Below are 20,090 nucleotides of genomic sequence, written 5' to 3'. Positions count from 1 at the left end.
TCTCCATGGAGAGAAATAAGGAATGAGATAAGGGTCTGTGGCTATTTCAGGAAAACGCCTTCTTTGTGGAAACTGGAGGAGCCAGGAAGAAGTGCTCTCATGTTTTCCTTAGTGCTGAGAATTAAATGAGATAATGCACATTCAGTGTGCCCCACTCATGGTGAGTGTTCAGTCAATATTAGCTATTATTATGATGTATTATTAACTGTCATTATCAAGATTTCAAGGAATTTGGTTATATACAAAATACATATCAAATGCCAGCTAGTTGCAGTAGAGAGATCAGAACCACATTGTATTTTTAAGTTCTAAATTCTGATTTGTATTATATTTGATTATTAACCCTGAAAATTTGAATAAATTATCATTATGTTGTATAATTAAATGTTTTTCCTCATGTCTGGTATCATTATATAAAAGCAAGTTCTCTATGTATCTCTTGAGTACAGATGTGAGTGAAACCCAATCACCCCATTTCATCTCTACTAGGGGGTTTTAGAGCTGACTCAGCAAAAGGTACAGACGCCTTTACTCAGGCAATTGAGGCGAAGCTGCAGGACAGAGAGTAGCAAAGCTTTTCTTATCACACAACTTTCTAACTCTTCTCTTTTCAGAGCCTGGTGTTTATTTACACTTTCTCTCCCTCCACCTCCACCTTTCTAAAGGATGTTGTCTTTTGTGTTACAGCCCCAAGTTAATGCCCACAAAATTATACTGGGTTTAAAACCAAAATTTATCAGAAAACAATTTGTTTTCTCCACGGGACTCTAAACTGCAGCATATCATATTTTGGCTTATCTAGTGACTCAGTTTTCCAGAAGTAAACTGAAGTATAAATATAGTACCTTTTCTAGACATAGAAATACCATAGTTCAAGTTTGCCAGCCATGTGCTCATGAAGTAGCCGTAGGATGATTCTTGTCTCCCCTTTACCAGGTGTTTAGCATGAACGTTCCCCCTCCATAGCCTGGCAGCTCTCTGGCATCAGTTTCTGCAATTACTGTATGCCTGAATAATTGATAGAGTTAAGTGAATGCACCTTCATTTTTTTTTCACCAAGTTCCCCTTGAGTGCTTCAGCAACATGAGGCAATTTATCATGATTTTTGTGCAACAGAGCATAGAGTTTTTAAAGAATGACTTAGACTTTCTCTTCCTGTCCAAAAAATAAGTAGCTCTCAGGTTCTCAATGTTTACAGTCCTGGTTAGGACAGTAGGACCAGTGATACCGGCAGGCCCAAGTGACCAAGACTATAAACCCACTGTCACTTTGTTTGTCTTGCTTCATTTTCCATTAGAGAAAGACCCAATTAAAAACATTTGTGGATTTTTCTAAGGATGTTCTCTTCATAGAGGTTACGTTCAGCTCTTTGGCAAGAAAAATTTCAGAACAATTAGTGGCCCTGGGGAACCACTAGCTGCTTGTGTCCTATTTCAGAAGAACCCATGTGGACATCAGCCTCTCTCAACACAGAGGTTCCTTTCAGAATATGAATGCTTCCTAACCATTTGGAATATGCTTAAAATTTAAATCAACAGTCATGCCCTCACAAAGATGCCTTTATTTTGTATTTTAGATTAGAAGATATTATGATGTCATACGGTAAGAACATGGGTTTCTTTTCATCATTCTTCTCTGCTCACCTCTAGCTTGTGAGCTCTCATTCCTCTTTAGCATTCTAGAATGTTCTCTGGTATACTTGCAGAAAACCTGCTGCTGGATTGAAGGAATATATAGCTGTGAATAGGTTAGTCATTTCCTAGGTGACATTCTAATAAGAAACCCACTTTTAGATAATAGACTTATTGGAACTAATTTTCCAGTATTCTTCATGGTCAAGAAATAGCATGTCCAAATTAATCAAATGTTCTGGTGCTTCATCTACTCTAATGTTTAGTGATGGTGCTACATATTACAGGATGAACAATTTGTAAAGAATTAGACATGATTAATTATAAAGCCAAGAGGAATGGTATTTAATCTTTCATTGAGACATTAGCCTAGGATCTTTCAGGTACTTCTTAGGATTAGGAACGGCTGTTAGTTTTCAGTGGCTATACAAATCATGCAGGTTAATAAGGTTCTGATTAATAGAGTGCCAGAAAACAGAATTTATTATAGCACTCAAGCATTAATGCAGAACGTAATAGTAATACCTTCCCCCAAAAAACCAACAGAGCCTAAACTATTTTAATGGCTTAAATTAATCTTAAATACATTATAGCTTCTGGGGGCTTCCACCTTTCAAATATAGAATAAAACAGCCAAGAAGGGGAGAAGAAAATGGGGGAGGAGAAATAGGGAGAGAAGAAAATGTATATTTTGATAATACATTGCCAGAAAATAAAATTTGTTATGCAATGGCCATCTAGAAGCCCCGCTTTCAAAAGGATAGAATTTTTTTATTTAAAAATTGGATTTTAATTACAGATTTTACTTACGAAGTTTTAAAAGCTTTTAAATGCAATCATTTTATTTTTAGTATCCTACTATACAACCATTCAGATTTTCTAAACAGCTAAATTAGAAAAAGATGATAGCTTTCATTTTAAGAGAGGGCAAACAAGAAGGAAGTAAAAAATCTAGTGCCTTGTGTCCTGTAGGACACCTGGAGTACACTTGTTAAGGGGGAACTAAACATTTTTCCCCAGGAAGCCAAACCCTGACCTTGTTAGCCCAGTTTTTATATTAAGATTTTGCTGAACAGCCAACTCCCTTAGACTATTGAAAATAAGAATTGCATTTTTTAAAATTTTATTTCAGCAAAATACCCATTGCATAAAATAAAAAACAATTGCAAATTCTATTGTTTTTTTTCCCAGATTCTTTACTTAAAATTTGATTAAGGAAGTCATAGACTTTGAAGATAGAAAACAAGGGTTTGCCATTCATATTCTCTTGTGGTTTTAGTTTCAGAGTACTAATTCTGCCTCTGCTCTTTTTATCCCAGTCTGTAACTCAGAGTTTCCAGAAATGGAAACTTTTCTTTAAAGATAGTCTACCCTCAGTGCAGAAGACCTTGAGAAAAGATGGCTTTCCACAAACATCCTGTTCCAGTGAGGCTGTCTTGTGATGTCCAATAATATGCATGAACCTGTCACTTGGTGATTTCTATTAAGTTTAGCCAAAACTATAAGTTATTCTCCAAGTAATTCCTATTCATAAAGAAAAAGTATTTTTTTCTTTATAAAAAAGTAATTTTCTCATAAATAAAAGTTATTTAATATATTAAAAGGTGTTTAGAATATTTTTTTAAATATTCCAATTAACATGCATTTTTCTGAACTATGGTTTGGATTCAAAGGTCTTCTGCAATTTCTCAAATATATGAATTTTTGCTCATGAAAGTCATCTTTTTAAAATTCACAAATTGTTATTGCTAGACAGTGCCTTGGAGAACATGTTGGTACTGTGTGCTGGGAGATACAAAGGGAATAGGAATTTGAAAATATTTTCAAATCATTAACTTCACTTCTTTCTAAATATTCTCCCAAGTACTTACAATCTGTTGTCTAGTTATAACAGTGTCTCTGTTATATGTCACCTAAATATAAATCCATCTTAAACTAGACCTTGTGTAGTTTTTGTGACCTTGAGTAGTTGTGATATTGACTTTTATAAACTATATTTTAAACTATATTAACTCTTATAGTTCATCTATTCAGTCATTCACTTTCTCATTCAAAAGTGTTTTAGTGCCTACTATGTATAAGGCACTGTTTTATGGCTATGAATATGATGTCAGACCAAAGACTCTTTCCTCAGAAAGCTCATACATACTCTGTTAATTGAGATAATACTTGTCAGCGCCGAGGTGATCAAAAAGGGAAGGTTTCGGTGGTGAGACATCCAGTTGGAAGACTGCACAAGAGGCCGACATGAGAATGAAACAGCAGGCACCAACTTTATTGCCAGGAGTGCGCACTTCTGTGCTAGGGGACCGCATGGGCTTTATATATGTCAGAGAACAATAGTGGCATTCTGCCAAACATGCATAATAAATAATAAGCTGAGTCATACTTGCATAAGTTAGGCACAGGTGCCTTACTACATTAATATAACATTTTAAACAGAGTCCTATCCCTAGCCTCGAGCCTGGATCATAGCCAGACCTGGGACCCACAATACTTACAAATAAATAACAAATGTAAAAAGTAACAGGGACTCTAACATAGGGTACAATCAACAGCCATGAGAGTTCAGAGAAGGGCAATTATGATATTATGATTTAAAATAAGAAAGAAACAAAAATTCATAGACACGGCCATCAGTATGGTGGTTACCAAAGGGAAAAGGAGGTTGCGGGGAGAGGTAGAAGAGGGTAAAGGGAGTCAAATGTTTGGTGACAGAAGGAGACTTGACTTTGGGCCATGAACATACAACGCAATATACAGATGATGGATTACAGAATTGTACACATGAAATCTATATAATTTTATTAACCAATGTCACCCTAATAAATTTAATTTTAAAATTTCTAAGAATACAAAAAATATATATTTAGTCTTCGTCCACTGATCCTGACACAGAGTTTCTAAAACCCTTGAAATTTCCTCAATGTAAGGGTGATAAAGTTGTCTCTTGTTATGTTAATGAAGTGGTTTTTGTAGAACTGAACCAGTGACCTATGGACTCTGTCCCTATCTCCTAGTAGATAGTGTTAGAATTAAGTTGAATTATAGGACATCCAGTTGGTGCTGAAATATTGTTTGTTAGGGTGAAAGGAATAACCATACACACGTGCATGCAAACACACACACACACACACACACACACACACACACACACACACAATCAGAGTTGGTACCAACATCAATTTAGCAATATTCTAGAATTTGAGATGGCTTGTTTTGTGGAGGATGTTGCATTTGACTTAAATGTTAAAAGATATTTAAGAGTGGAGCATATAAGGACAATAGTGGGAAATACTCCAGGCAGAAGAGAAAATAGAGATCAAAAAACTTGGTGTGTGGACAGGGAGTCATGTTTCATTTAACCCAAGTGAAGTGGAGAGTATAAAAAGGAGGGGGACTGGAAAGTAAGTGGTGGCTGGATCGTGGAGCCTTCGAATACCTAAGCTATCTGAGTGTTCTTCAATACCAGAGGGGAGCTAGCAAAAGATTTTGAGCATGACGGTCTAAGTGGTATTGTGTAATCTGGATTAAAGTTAGGGTGAACTGAAGGCTGAGAGAAGTTAGGGTTCTCTTGGAGAAATAATGAAGGTTTCAAGTAAGAAAGTCAGTGACACCTACCTATGCAGAGGTATTGCACAGGTAGGTGGAAGAACCATGGCAACATTTGGGATATGAGGCAAAGAAAAGAGTAGAATCAAGTATGGTTCACATTTCTGAGCTATCATTCTGTAAAGTCAAAAGAATCCTCAAGCAGAATTCCCCAGGCAGCTTTCCTTCTTGCCGCCATTCTTGGTCTGTCTTCTCTGGACCTGCCTTATACAGCCACGCTCCCATTAAAAAATAAGAAAGTGCATGTTCACTTCTAGCTTGTTCAGTAGGTAGCAGTGAGGCAAGAGTTATATGACATCCCTTCTTGCCAGCTTCAGGAATTGTTTGGCTCTGATAGTCACAGAGCTCTAACTCAGTTGGGCCATCATAGTCTTCCTAAGTCACATGCCCTGGCAGTCATAACCTGCCATGATGCGTAGCCCCTGCCTCTCTTGCCACCTCAACATATCATTTCTCCCTCCTGGTAGCCCTTCAAACACGCCAAGCCTCTTTCCAACCTTGGAGCCTTCGTGCATGCTGTTGCCTAGAGCATCTTCCCCATGAATTTTAAGTGTCTAGTACCTTTCTTTCTTCTTTCCTTCCTTCCTTCCTTCCTTCCTTCCTTCCTTCCTTCCTTCCTTCCTTCCTTCCTTCCTTCCTTCCTTCTTTTGTCCTTCCTTCTTTCTTTCTTTTTGGCCTTAGTTTAAATTCCTCAAGAGGTAGGTCTCCATCTCTAAAAGAAGTCTCAGCCATTTTTCTCTTTGAACCCTTTGTTTCTTCCTTGCCTGGTACTTATTATTTAGAACTCTTTCATTTGCGTGCTTACCCCCCCCCCCTTTTTTTTTTTTTTGCCTCTTTTCCTGACAAAATATAAGCTCCATGATAATATAAACCATGTCTCTTTTCTTGATCACTGTATTCTTAGCACCAAGAACTGTGCCTGGCACTTTGAGGGAAATACTCTGTAAGTAATAGTTGAATTAATGAGTGGATGAATTAATGAATGAATCCACCTGTTCAGAATGTTCTTTATAACTTAAAACTATCATTGTTTACCCCTAATTTAATTAAATATAATGAGAGTGGCAACAATAGCCACTTGTCCTCTTTAATCTTCAAAGTAACATATTCTTATTTTAAAAGTATTCATATGATTCCCACAATGATATTTAGGAAATAGAATATAAGTATTCTCCTTAAATTTCTGAATTTCCAGAAAAGCCGTGTGGTGCCACACCACATTGTAGTGTTTTTCTGCCTTTTTAAAAATGAAGAGAATAGAGTAGAAAATATCAGAGTGCATTGCATGTGAAAAATATAGTTTCAAGAAACTTTTCTGTTTGTGTGTGTGTGTGTGTGTGTAGATCACAATATGAAATTATATTTTACTGTGATTCAAAGTCAACATACACTCTGGTATTTTCCACATTATCCTAATCCTGTATCTGGCTGCTGTCATAGCTCTTCAAATCCAGCATTGAACTGTCATTTCGCTGTGCTATGATTTCTTATGCATATGATTCCCATTTGCAGTGGGAGCCTTTCCACAAATGCACACATTTAATTCAATTTTTTAAGTATTTTCTTATAGATCAATATATCTTCTCTCAGATGTTTGGGCTCTCTGTGAAGTGCATTCCTGAAAAGTGCCGGGCTGTTTTTAAGTTAACCAGGGGAGGGAAAAACACGGTAGGACATGGTAAGATTCGCTATTCATTAAACCAAGAATTTGGAACAGTGATTTGACAAACAGTACCAATATTTGCTAAAATAAAATTTGTTAACTGGTTTTTTTTCCTCTCTCCCTCTCAGCTGCCTGTCTTGTGCTTGGCTGTATGATTTTCCCTGATGGCTGGGATTCAGAAGAAGTAAAACGGATGTGTGGAGAAAAGACAGACAAATACACTCTCGGGGCTTGTTCAGTCCGCTGGGCGTACATCCTGGCCATTATTGGAATTTTGGATGCTCTGATCCTCTCATTTCTGGCATTTGTGCTTGGTAATCGACAAGACAGCTTGATGGCAGAGGAACTGAAGGCAGAAAACAAAGGTAAGATTGCTTTGGGGAACTCTTTACCTGGACACCTAAGCACAAAAAATGATACTTTCCACCTTTTATCAAATACTAGTACTTCCCTTGTGGGTTTAATTTGTTTTATCTTTTAATGCTGTGTAGTTCACAGACTTTCCCCCATGCTTAACTCAAGAAGTTTACACAATTAAAATATTGTATTTTTCGTCAACTGTAATTGAAAAATCAAAAAGTGGTGGGGGCTAGGGAGGGAGGTGAAGGAGAATAAGAGGTTCAAATTTTCAGGTATAAAAGAAGTTATGGGGATGTGGTGTACAGCATAGGGAATATAGTCAATAATATTTTTATAGTGTACGGTGTCAGATGGTTGCTGGAGTTATCATAGTGATCACTTCTTTAGGTATATAAATGTTGAATAAGTGTATATCTGAAACTAATACAATATTGTATGTTAACTATATTTTAATAAAAATCCTTAAAAATAAAAAATATTATATTTTTACATTTACCTTTCCGAGGCTCTCTGAGTCCATTATTATTATTTAAATACAATTTTTTTCCAGTTTCTTCTTCCTTCCCTCTCTGAGTTAATGGTTATGAATATAGCTTTTTGTGTGTGCGGTCTATTTGACTAAATGGAGAATGCTTCCAGGTTATTTTCTAGGTTGAAATAAATGCCTTGGGAATCTCAGAAAATGATATATAAATGACTTTATTAAACTGTTCACAATCACTTTATTTAAAGTCAAACTCATTCTCTCAGAGAAAGGTAGAGATACTGGCCCCAAATAGTTACAGTTAGAGGTTTCAGTAATTACCTAATTAGATGAATTTTAAATGTGTTATCTGAGTAATCAAAAGTCATCATATTTCTTTTCAGAAAAAGAAAATGTATCCTGAAACACAAAGAAACTAGGATAGAAATAAGGACACAAAGAAACTAGGATAGAAATATTACAGCAGGCCAGCAAGGTAGTAAGTCATTATTCAAGATGAATCTTTTAATTTTCTTTCCAGATTTCTAAACCAGTTTCTTAGGATAAAATTTACTGTATTAGTTTTATTATATATTTGATTCATTTAACTTTTTATCTTTATATTATCTTTAACTTTAATACTTTAAAATTATAGCAGTACTTTCAACTGAGTGGCTCCTTCTCCTAGCTTTTTTCTTAATTAGGAATTAAATCTATTCTTGAATTATGAAATTTGGCTTATTTCAAGTAGTTGCTAACTTCAGAAACTCTTCACTGCTTCAACAAGCCTCACATATAAGCACGTATCAGTATCTACATGAGTGTCCCATGCAAAGATAGTATAGCAAGCTTTATATTTAGACCATCACCGTTTATGCTTCTAAACTATGAACTATAAGGAGAGAAAATTGAGAATTCCAGGAGAGCAGCAATCATCCACAGTTTACTTGGTTATGTCAAAAATATCCTAAACACAAAAACAATCCTTTCTCAAAGAAGTAGTGCTGATACTTCCGAAAAATGCAACCCTTCTCTTTGAGTTACCCTTTCTAAATAAAAAGGATAATATGAAGCTAATTATTATACTTTATAAAGCATGTTACAGATTTAAAGTGCTTTCACATACACTCTTAATTGTGTGCCCTTGTCTGTTGTCTTTATGACTTGTTGGATGTACATAGGTCTCTGTCCAGTAACTTCACTTTGAAGTTAATAATAAGGATAGCTCAATATTAAAATAAGTTACCTTTCTGTAAAGAATGAATTAAAGAAAATTCTTTCTGCAAACTCTTGAATTCTACCACTATCCAGTAGTGAACCAGAATGCTCAACTAAACATTCAAAGTTATATGGAGAACCTTTAACTTTGTAGACATCCTTTGACCACAAATAAGAAGAAATTCAAAAAAAAAAAGAAAAGAAAAAGAAAAAAGAAAACCAGGAACATTTTTACTTGGCAATTGGGAATTCCAACTCCTGTCCACATATACAAGTGACAATGATTCTAAATTCATGCTTCAGAAAGGAACAGCTAGGATTACAGAATAACACTCAACAGTTTTCAAAAGGGGTCTTCTGGTTGACTCAGTTAAATGTTGATGCCTGATCTTTTCTGTCTAGGTTTTCATTAAAGAAAGCATCATTTTCCACTCAGTGATATATTGGAAATACCTTGGTGAAGTGCTAATGGGAAAGAAAGTTAAGAAGCCAACATAAGGCTGAGGGACTGTGTATGATTTTTCTGTGTTCATCATCTTCTCCATTTGCATGTATCATATTCACATGTATCCATAGTATCTTCCATGAAGGGCTACAATCAGTAGCAGTTCACTGGCAGCAAATCAGATCCAATAAAGTAGCAGAAAGTATCGGGCCACATTGATGAAATATTTCAATTGTTCTACATTTTTATTTCACAACCGGAATTCCTTTATCTGGAACTGAGAAAGCATTAACAGCTCTACTCTGCAGGCCTTTCGGATCCTCATACAATAGGCTCTGTTTAAAATGAGACCAGGATCCTAAACCTTGCAGAAAATGTAATCAAACCTACATATTTCTGAGAAATGGTACAAGATTTACACATGCCATGTGAATTAGCCTATATTATTTGGTATTATTTGGTATTATTTCAACACTTATTCAGTGTTGAAACTCCCAAAGTTCGAGGAAAGACCAATCAGTGGTTTTGTATGCTTGTATATGAACATAGTTTCACTAAACAGTAGTTTAATGGCTTCCAAGTGCATACAGTAACCAAAACTAAATAGTATTAATGTCTATAGATCATAAGGGAAGAAATATCTAATAAGAATAATTTGTAATTAGGAAGTTGGTTATAAATGAGTACTTTTACAATTCACACAGATATGTTAATATAACTTTTTGCTTACTAAAACATTCTTTTTCAGTTAATTTTCTTTTCTATAAAACTACCAAGATATCCTTTGGTAGTCAAGGCCTCTTGGGTTCCAGGACAATGCAATGAGACAGAGGCAAATCTAGCTCACGAAATTTTAGAAATTTTTAAACTCCATCATGCCTCTGGAAGCAGAAAATACCATATCTCAATCCTTGACTCAAAAGAGTAAAATATTCATACATTCCTTTATACATTATATCACTATACGCACTGTAGTATCTTTCGGAACCTTCCAGTTTTATGGTCTGCTGATCATGTATTAAGCAGGAGCCTTATAGAGGGAATAAACATGCAAATATAGCATGTGCCCCCAATTCAAAGAAGTTTATCTTGAGCAGCCTCAGGTCCTAAGTGGTCTCATGGCATGATCATATATTCATTTTGTGATTTTTGTAATTAATCTAGCAACACACTTCCCCCATTTATCAGGAAAGCCTCCAAATGGGTTCAGGTTTTCCATGTATCATTACAGTAAGGATATTGCTTAGATCCATGAGTCCTTCACAATAACCACCCCAATGGATGAAACAAGAATCAGTGTTACGTGAATTCTAGAATATATCAAAGAAGGAAAGGGAACTCGGTTGTAGTTGAACTATATTCCGCTCACAGAGTCTTAAGATGAAAGGGAACACAGGATGCTACTGAGCCATAAATTAACCATCGCAAAGGTGCTATTCAAAGGGAAAACAAGGGGGAGGTACGCGGGTGAATGACTTCACCTGTATAGACCACTGCCTCTTAAATTTCCAGTGACCTCACCCCAACTCCATTTCATTGTCCCGCTTCAACACCTCCCACAACATTTCTTAAGCTTCTCCTTTTCCAGGAATGCAAAGATAAATTAAAAGAGGTCTTTCGCTGAAATGTATCATAAGTTGTGACATGGCAAAATTGGAATGAAGAAGTTTTGACATACATACTTTCAACAAACGGAAGACAGCTTTGATGATCCAAGTGTTGTCATTGAAGAAACTTCTGTAAGAGATAAAGTTAATCATCTATGATGCTCCTTCAAAGTCCCAGAAAATTTTTTCATTTAAAAAAAAAAAAAAAGCCTCGCTGAAAAACAAAGAGTGAAAACTCTTTAAAAACATCCAACTAAGTTTATGCAGGAGTTGGCACAGGCAAGAAAATTCAACTGCCTACTCTGAATTTGGGGAGCCAGCCCTGTATGCTGTGTGCCATCTCTGGCTTTGGGGATAAGAATAGGCAGGTGTTCATTCCTGTTTGGGAGTTCGGCAGCATAATTTCTAAATGAGCCATCAACAGTAAGCATTTAACCTCACAATGCTGCTTAACTGCATATTTTAGCACACTGAACTGTCAAGTCAATTTAATTATGTAAAATTAAAGTTTCATCCAGATAAAACGGATTTGAAATGAAAGCTTCATTTTCAATTTCTTTCACTAGTTGTAAAAGGATAAATAATTACATTTTCCAGCATTCCTGTGCCACAAATATCTCTTACCTTGTGAGACACTATTCATAAAGAGGTCCTTTTCTGCATTTGTGTATATGGTCTTTGGAATTGCTTATCAGATTATTGGGTCCTCTCATGAGCAGTTTTAAAGTCACTTTGTCTTCTAGCACTTAAACTGCAAATGAGAAAACATGATTACCCATCAAGTGGTGACTTCAGCTACCATTTATTTATTAAGTGATTTAAGCTCTTCTTAATGCTATAATACAGGGAGTTCGAATAAATTCATTTTACTTAAATAACTAATTGAGAAACTCTTCAGAATTTTAACTTAAGGTACCGTGCCATGCCCCAGCCCAATGGTGTAATGGAAAGAGCCTGCACCACCCAGAGCAGTGCTGTCTCTGACATGCCCTGAGGAGCCTTGCACCGTATCTTAATAGTTCCAGAATTAAGCTTCCTTGTCCATAAAATGCAGTCTTGTCTAAATGTCATCTGAAGTTTCTTCCAGCAATAAAATATCTCAGTTCTGGGAGTACCTTCAAAGGTGTCCTTTGAAGACACTGCGAGGGCAGCAAGATCTGCCCTCAGAGCAGTGAACACACTAAAAGCTTTTTTAGGGACTTGTTAGCAATGCATGAGTGACGAGGAGAAGGGAAAGATGAAGTTCACGGGGAAGGAACTCTAGGACGGCTAAGGTTTCTCCCTCAGCCAAATATCTACCTACCCAGTGAACTGTGCCATCACGGCCCCGTTCATTCACACCACCAAGAGCAGAACGAGTCAGATTTAGAAACTCTGGCCCATAGCAGAAGAGCCTCTTTACCTCACTGGATTCCCATATTATGTGGTGTTCATGTGGACACCTTGACAGTGGACAGAGCTCCAGATCAAAGGTAAAAACTTTGTTTCTGGTCTCAACTCCAAGTTGCAATTCCCTTAACATCTCAGACCCTCAGCTTTCCCGTCTTTAAAGTGATAATAATAATAATACCCAGCCCTGCCTCCTGCGACGAGCTGAGAGAGTCTAAGAAAAAAAAGCATTTGTGTGGAAGCAATTTATAATCAATATGTACATAGGCTTTACTTATTAGTAATCATTTTCCCACATAACATTTATTTGATCTTTGTAATAATCCTGTGAAATGTTTATTACCCTAGTTTTTGAGGTTCATAAAAGTTAAATATTTTGTCTAAATTTTCACAGCTAGGAAGGGCTCAAACAGAAATCCTTTTACTTGACATTTCAAATTCTAGTACACAATGTAATCAATTCTTAACAGATGCTGATTCTATTGTTTTCAACTTTACCAGTCAGCCCTGTACAAGTTATGTCTTAAAAGAGTTTTGTCTTATTTTCATTTGGTAGATTTTAGATAATGTTATTTAATCAAAAGTTTAATACACTTGAAAATGAGGAATAGCCTATATAACTGATCCCCTTGCTTGACTATGTAATTTTATAAAAACCCACTGAGACACAGAACGGATTGGTGATTGCTAAAGGTAGGGGCAAGGGTCGGGAGCAAAATGGGTGAAGGTGGTCAAAAGGTACAAACTTCCACTTATAAAATAAATGTCGCGGGGATGTAATGTACAGCCTATTAACTAACGCACAATAGTTAATAATACTGTATTGTACTTTTGAAAGTTACTTAGAGAGTAGTTCTTAAAAATTCTCATCACAAGAAAAAAAACTATGTGCGGTGATGGACGTCAACTAGACTCATTGTAGGAATCATTTTGCAATATACACATATATCAAATCACTACATTATGTACTTGGAACTAATATAATGTTACATGTCAATTATATCTCAATTTTAAAAAACAAACAAAATACCTAGTGAGGTCAGATCAAGAAGGTCAGACAAATGCTTTGAATTAAAACTTTATTAAAGCCATAGTGAACTGTTTCCCGATGGAATTCGTGTAGAACAAATTTCTCATGGTCATCAAGGCATCTTGGAATCTGCCTCTAAAATATTGAATATATCCTGGCACTTTTTCAGAAGGGCTAGAATTAATCTGAGAGTTGGAGCAGATCCTAGAAGTCCTCATAGACTTGTTTTATGTACTTACTGCTGCTAAGTACTCTCCTCCAATTCTTTCATAAACTCACTCCGCTCAGGCTTCTCCCACCCCAGCATTTCACAGACACTGTCTTGTGAAGGTCACCCCCAATCTCCTAATGCTAAATTTCACAGTTAATTTTTAATTCTTATATTGACCTTTCAGCAACCTTTTTATGGTTGACCACTGGCTGAGCCTTGAAACTCTTTCTTTAGTTGGTTTCCAGTAGCTGACCTTGCTTAAATTTCCTTCTATCTCTCTGAAGCATTTTCTGCGTAGTCTCTTTTGCTGATTCCTCCCTATCTCTCCACTCTTCCTAGCTATACTCAATTCCTAGGTTATCTCATCTGGTGCCATAGCTTTAAATAACATCTATACCCTAATGACTCTCAAGTTGAATCCATTTCCCGCCTCTCCAATGAACTCTGGTCTCATATACCCAAACTGCCTACATGATACCATTTTTTGAGTATCTAATTAGCGTCTCAAACTTAACATTTCTCTCAAAGCCTCTTCCTCCCACAGTCTTCTCCATCTCAGTTAATGACAACCTTATTCTTCCAACTGCTCAGGCCAAAACTTGAACCATTCTGAACTCTTCTCTTTCTCTCACTACTCACATCTAACCCATCCAAAACTCTCGTCAGCTCTACCTTCACGTATATATTTACAATCCTCTCATTTCTCACCCCCATCACTGCTGCCATCCTGGCCCAGGCCATCACTGCAAGACATTGCTACACGGTTTCGCCAGTTCCACCAGTGCACCCTCTCAGTCTAATCTCAGCGGAACAGCCAGTGTTATTTTGCCAAAGAGTTAGTTAGATCATGCCTTTCCTCAGTTCGAGATCCTCAGTGACTGGAGGATCTCACGCAGAGGAAAACTCAAAGTCCTTTACCACCATCTACTAGACTATGCAGATCTGCTACCAGTTCTGACCTCCTCTCAGTTTTCCCCCTTCATTTCCTCTGCTGCAGACACACTGACACACTCAAAGAGGGAGGGCCCCTTGACCTGTTTTATTCAGTTTTCCCCCTTCATTTCCTCTGCTGCAGACACGCTGACTTCAATGTTGTTTCTTGAGTACACGAGGAACTGTCTCATCTCAGGGTCTTTGCATTTGCTCTTCTCTCTGCCTCAAATGTGCTTCCTCAAAAATCAGAGCTCACTCCCTTACCTCTTTCAAGTTTTAGCCAAACGTCACCCTCTCAATGAGGTGTTCCCTGGCAATTTCTCTAAAATTTCATACCTGGATAACTTTATTTAACCCACTATATATTTTAACTCTTTTTCTTAATTGCCTGCCTCCCCTCTGAAAAGCTGCACGAAGGCAGGGATTTTTGTCTTCTTTGTTCATTACTATATCCCCAGTGCCTAGAATAATCTCGAGACCTTTCTACTGTTGCACAGATCTTAACCTTAGAAAATGTTTGCTTCCATTAAGTTGAAATGAACTTCCTTGTAATGTCAACCCATTGCTACTCCCTCTTGTGCCTTAAGCTATTGACGTATTTAGAAACAGGTATAGTGTCTGTAATGGTTAAACTTACACATTCACCAGGCGGTATAGTTTCCATGCCTTGCTGGGCATCTGGAGACACCCATGTTGTCAGTTCTGTCCACTACCCACTCAAGGAGCCAGGGAAGAAGGACACGCCCAGTGGGGAGGAGGCAGAGGGCGAAGAAATACAAAGGTGTGGTGGAAAGAAGAGAACTTTTCAGGAGTCACTCGTGGATGTGTTGCTGGAGATGATCTCCTTCAGTTTATCTTCCACGCCTAGAAGTAGCCTGGAGAACATCTGAACTTCTGAGACTGACTCTGGCCCATTTAACAAATACATGCTAAGATCATAAATGTACCATGCTGCACTCAAAGAGGGAGGGCCCCTTGACTTGTATCTAACCTCAAATGATAACCTCAGAGTCAGTACCCTCCTCTCAGTCTTCCCCAATTAGTGGACTTCTAGTCAGGAGTAGTTTAGGAATCCGAGGGCAAAGGCAGTGCTGACTTTGAATGGCTGCTACATGCTCTATTATTCACTCTATTCCAATGGCCAAAATAATTTTGACATTTCAATGATATTTTCAGTCCCTGAGAAAGGCTCTCTGGGTAAATATCAAAAACCAGTTAGAAGAAAGGAAGGAAAAGAGAATAAAAAATAAAAGAGAAACCTTTTACAACAAAGTCATGATGCTCAAAATTTAGCCCTACCAGTAAGTTTTCAGTCGAAATTCCAGCACAACTTTAAATGAAGCCTTGTAGTTAGGTGAAAACCTACTAGCTTCACTCCCTACTCCCTCCACCTCTCGCCTTCTCCCTTTTAACAGGATCATCGTAAGAAATGAAAACAGGAAGTTTCATGACCACCATGAGATTAATGGATTGTATTTCTTTCTAAACGTTATTGATCTGTGGCCAGTTCTTTCTTCTATTATGAGACTGAGTCTAATTTCAAATCTCTGCACTCTGGGTAGCTTTGGTAGACACCACAGTATATGTTATGATCTGTTATGCCTTTTGAAATTTACTGCTTTTATTTTAGTATGTAATACAGACTTGCTCATTAATGTAAACTGCTTTTATTTCCAGGCAAATCCGTCATTTCTAGCCTTTTCCTCTACACATTTAAACTTTTAGACCACGAATATACCTATGAATTTTTTTTCTTCCACGTATGTATACCCAAAGATGTTTATCTTCTGCATGTATCTAGTTAGTTTCTCAACAATGAACCCCTCTAGCTTCTCTCTTACCCATCCTGGGGTCTCTAGTTCTTTTCCATGTGCCCTATGGAGAGAATACAGATACTAAGTGAAATCTTAGTGTTCTTGATTTTAATTTTAGTTAAATCTTCATAGACTTCAGCTTCCCTACTCAGATTTGTTTTTTAACATTCATAGAACTTTTTTGGCAGAGTGCATCATTACATTCTTGCTACATGTTTAGTGATTTCGTTGTGAGTTCAAAGAACACAATGAAAATGTAATCTGTCACTTCACTTGTCCCTTGCAAAGGGAAACATAATTGTTCTTAATATCTGGCAGGGTGAGTGAGAACACAGTACAAGCAAAATACTGCTGTGATAAATAAGTGTTAAGGTTAAGTTTGCAGAAATATGTGTTACCTCTGTTGGTGCTTCACAAAATACGACCCCCCAAAAAGCTACAAATTTCTTTTTTGCTCTAAGTTTCTTGAGAACAAGGACTATGTCTTTTCTATTATCTCCACTGTTACATAGTTCCTAGGACATAATAATAAGTGCTTACTAAATTTGAGCACTTATTATCAATTTTATTGAATCAATTTCATGGAAAATGTGTAAATATTTAACTCATCTTCCTATTTGGTATGTCTTCTGTACATGAAGCAGTTCATCTCTTACTTCACTGATTGCAAAGGAAATAAATTTACCTGCACATTTTACATAGATAAACATATTTTAAAAGAACCAAGGAGTGGCATATTAAAACAATCGATGCTTTAGGCAAATCACTGCACTTCTTTAGGCCTTATTTCAACAGCTACAAAAATGTAGTGTGCACTTAACTGTGCAGTAAGCAAAGGGTAAAGCTACAGTATTCAACTTACCAAACGTTTCTTTTGTGTCTAAAGCATGCCAAACCTATTGATAGGCACCGGGGATTCAAAAATGAGTGGCACAGGGCTTGTGCCAAGAAACCTTCGGGAAGACGTTTAGTGTTATAAGTTCTAGGTTATATTTCTGAGATCCAATCCTGTTCTGACATTCGTGGCTTCATGAGGGCATTTAGTTGGTGCCACCTCTGTATAAAATGAATGAATGCCATTCTCTGGCAGCCGACTTACTCCAGAACCAGTGAAAGATGCTATGCTATAATAAGCAAAGATTGCATCGCAATAATAATTTGACATACAAGATTTCATCTGCTGGGAGGCTTTAAAAAATCAGCTTGTAAAAAAATTAGTATTAAACAAAGAACATAACTACGAAGAAACAAAAAATATAGTAGATATGTGTGGCGTAAGGACAAGGAAGACTGACAAGAGAGATGGAGGTTTTTCTCATATTGCTAAGACATTCATATTAGATCAGGCTATTTAAAATCTAAACTCCAGAAACTGTTCTGGGGAAAAGTCATTTGTATTCGTCAACTTTATCGCTCTTGAACCACATCTTTACAGTCAACTGGCCAGCTCATAATCAGCAAGTGCTGTGTTTATGCATTTTACGGATTTTTTCTTTCTAGTTTACTGCCCAGTAATAATCTGGGCCTCAAATTTGATGGGCAGAAAAATCAGTTTGGCCTGAGTAGCTATCATCTCCCTAACTTAACTTGACCATGTCACCTTTGATGATGTGCCTGGAATAATGAGGAAGTGAAATATGAATCCTGGCAAATACCATACGATGCTGTCTGCAAGTCGATGTGCTGTCAAATCCCACAAAAGTGAGAGTGACGATGTTGTCAAGAGATCTGGAGGGCAGAATTCAACCAGGGAGAAAAGTAGCTGTGGTGTTAGTGTCAGGCACCCCAGCACATGTTCTGACAGAGCCACTAGACAGGCTGGTCACTGGAGAGAAGTCCAGGCAGGGGCTGGATACAGCCCATTAGGCAGCAGGTGAAGCTGCAGCACTCACCAAAAGGAAGGCTCTAACTCAATGGCCTCATAAGGGGACAGCTTCCTAAGAGACTGTAAACAACTGTCCCTTTTCCCAGAGAAGGTGGCAAGCCTAGAAGTCACATGAGCAACCTGTGTCTGCTAGCCTGATAGTGCCTCACCAGAGGCTGGCTTTTTGGTGCCAAAGTCCAAGTAGGAAAAACACAGTTTTCTGGTCTCTGGGAGCTTTCTTTCAAGTTTACACATTTAAAAAGAAAAAAAGAAAAACTTTTTTCTGACCTTGGTAAGTGACGCCCAAAGATGCTATATAGATCATTACATGGTAGCAGGTGAAGCTATCTCAAGTTTTTTTCAGGAAAATCTTCTAAAAGCATGAGTGACTATCTTTGATGGGGAGGAAAGGGTGGTTCAGCCTAAAGAAAAGTCTTAATAGTGGGCTCAATAACTCTTCAAATGTTAGGGTGATAATGACCCCAACTCTCTCCTCTCATCTAAAAAATATTGAAATACAATCACAGAGTGAGGACATTTAAAGTGAGAAGTCACCTGGTTCTTTACAATCACCTAGGGAGCTTTAAAAAATATTCCAGTGCTTGGACCCCGCCCCAGAGAGTCTAATTCAGTTGGCATGAGGTGGATCCAGGTATAAAAACTCCATAGGAGGTTCTAATGTGCAGCCAAGATTGAGGACCAGTGGCTTCTCTCAGCACCTTCATTTTACTGATGAGGATGCTGAGGCACAGAGAGGGGAAATAAACAACATCTCATCAGTTTGAATTATTATAATTAGAAATCAGTGGGTATATTCAAGTTTCATTTAATAATAGCTAATAATCACCTCTCCACTGCTGCCTTTTTTGGACACATATCTCTCTACAAGCACTGAGAAATTGATTTGTGCCGCCTACTGGCTCTGAGAACTTGGGTAAACCTAAGTCTCAGCATCCTCATACGTAAGGACGTTAATAGAACCTGCCTCATGGATATTCTGTGAAAACAAGATAAGATAATGCATGTAAACTGTCTGTGACAACGTCTGACACATATCAACTGTTATTTTTAGAGCTTTGATTTTACTTGGCAATCACATAGATATATAGTGCTTATTATATGTCATGATTTGTGCGGCACAGAGCCCAAGCCCTAATCCCCTTGCCCAGCTATCTCCCTTTGTTCCTGCAACTCTGTCATAATGGAGGCCTCATTAAGATCTAGAGATTACTCCTTCCACATACTCAAATGTAATTTATTCATCTGGTACCTCGATGAATATTTTTAATAAGACTGGAAAGGGTTTGTTTGTGGGGTGGAGGTTTGGTTTTGTTGCTTGTAATCTGCCTACACATGCCCATTATCTTGGGACTGGGAGCTGGGGAGCTTATTATTTTACATTTGTCATCCGGAGAGCTCAAACTGTGTAGCTGGCTCTATAAATTCAGTGACAGTCACCAAGGAAAGTCCTTGATCCCCTGATGGAAGTGTGACTCATTCTTTACAATGTTACCCATTTTCAATCCAACTAAAAATTCCATCACTGCATTGCTGGATGGGAGAAGGACATACCCGAGGCCTTAAAAATGTCTGTGAGAGGTGCCCTTTAGAGTGACGGAGGGAAGGGATTCCAGAGGAAGCAATAAAGACAAGAATCCCCTGGAAGTGGGGCGATGTGATCACTTCAGTTCTTCCACAGGTGACGACAATTTAATGCCCCTAGGCTAGCAGGTCCTTGTATTCTGGTTGGGACACGTCTTTATTTTCCTCACTATAAGCATGCCAAATAAAAATCCATGTGTCAAACGAACATTAGTAACAAAATTATTAGAAGTTAAAAAATCATGAGG

The 20,090-nt window shown here is 37.5% G+C and overlaps 1 protein-coding gene across 4 annotated transcripts in view; it reads left to right on the top strand.

The window, feature by feature from the left end:
• The window catches only part of LHFPL3 (LHFPL tetraspan subfamily member 3), a 530,561-nt gene that overhangs the window by 325,839 nt on the left and 184,632 nt on the right, over nucleotides 1–20,090 (top strand). For 3 of the 4 annotated variants that reach the window (XM_025041935.1, XM_025041937.1, XM_015599496.2), the window contains exon 2: nucleotides 7,035–7,271. In XM_025041935.1, the coding sequence (XP_024897703.1) occupies nucleotides 7,035–7,271 (237 nt within the window). Of the gene's footprint in view, nucleotides 1–7,034; nucleotides 7,272–8,133; nucleotides 8,195–20,090 lie in introns of those variants that run through there. The other variant, XM_025041936.1, reaches the window with a different exon arrangement.

This window comes from Pteropus alecto, unplaced genomic scaffold (genome assembly GCF_000325575.1).
Source record: "Pteropus alecto unplaced genomic scaffold, ASM32557v1 scaffold109, whole genome shotgun sequence".
Taxonomy (NCBI): Eukaryota; Metazoa; Chordata; class Mammalia; order Chiroptera; family Pteropodidae; genus Pteropus; species Pteropus alecto.
Note: the sequence above shows the minus strand (reverse complement) of the source record. Positions and strands in the feature narration are given on the sequence as shown.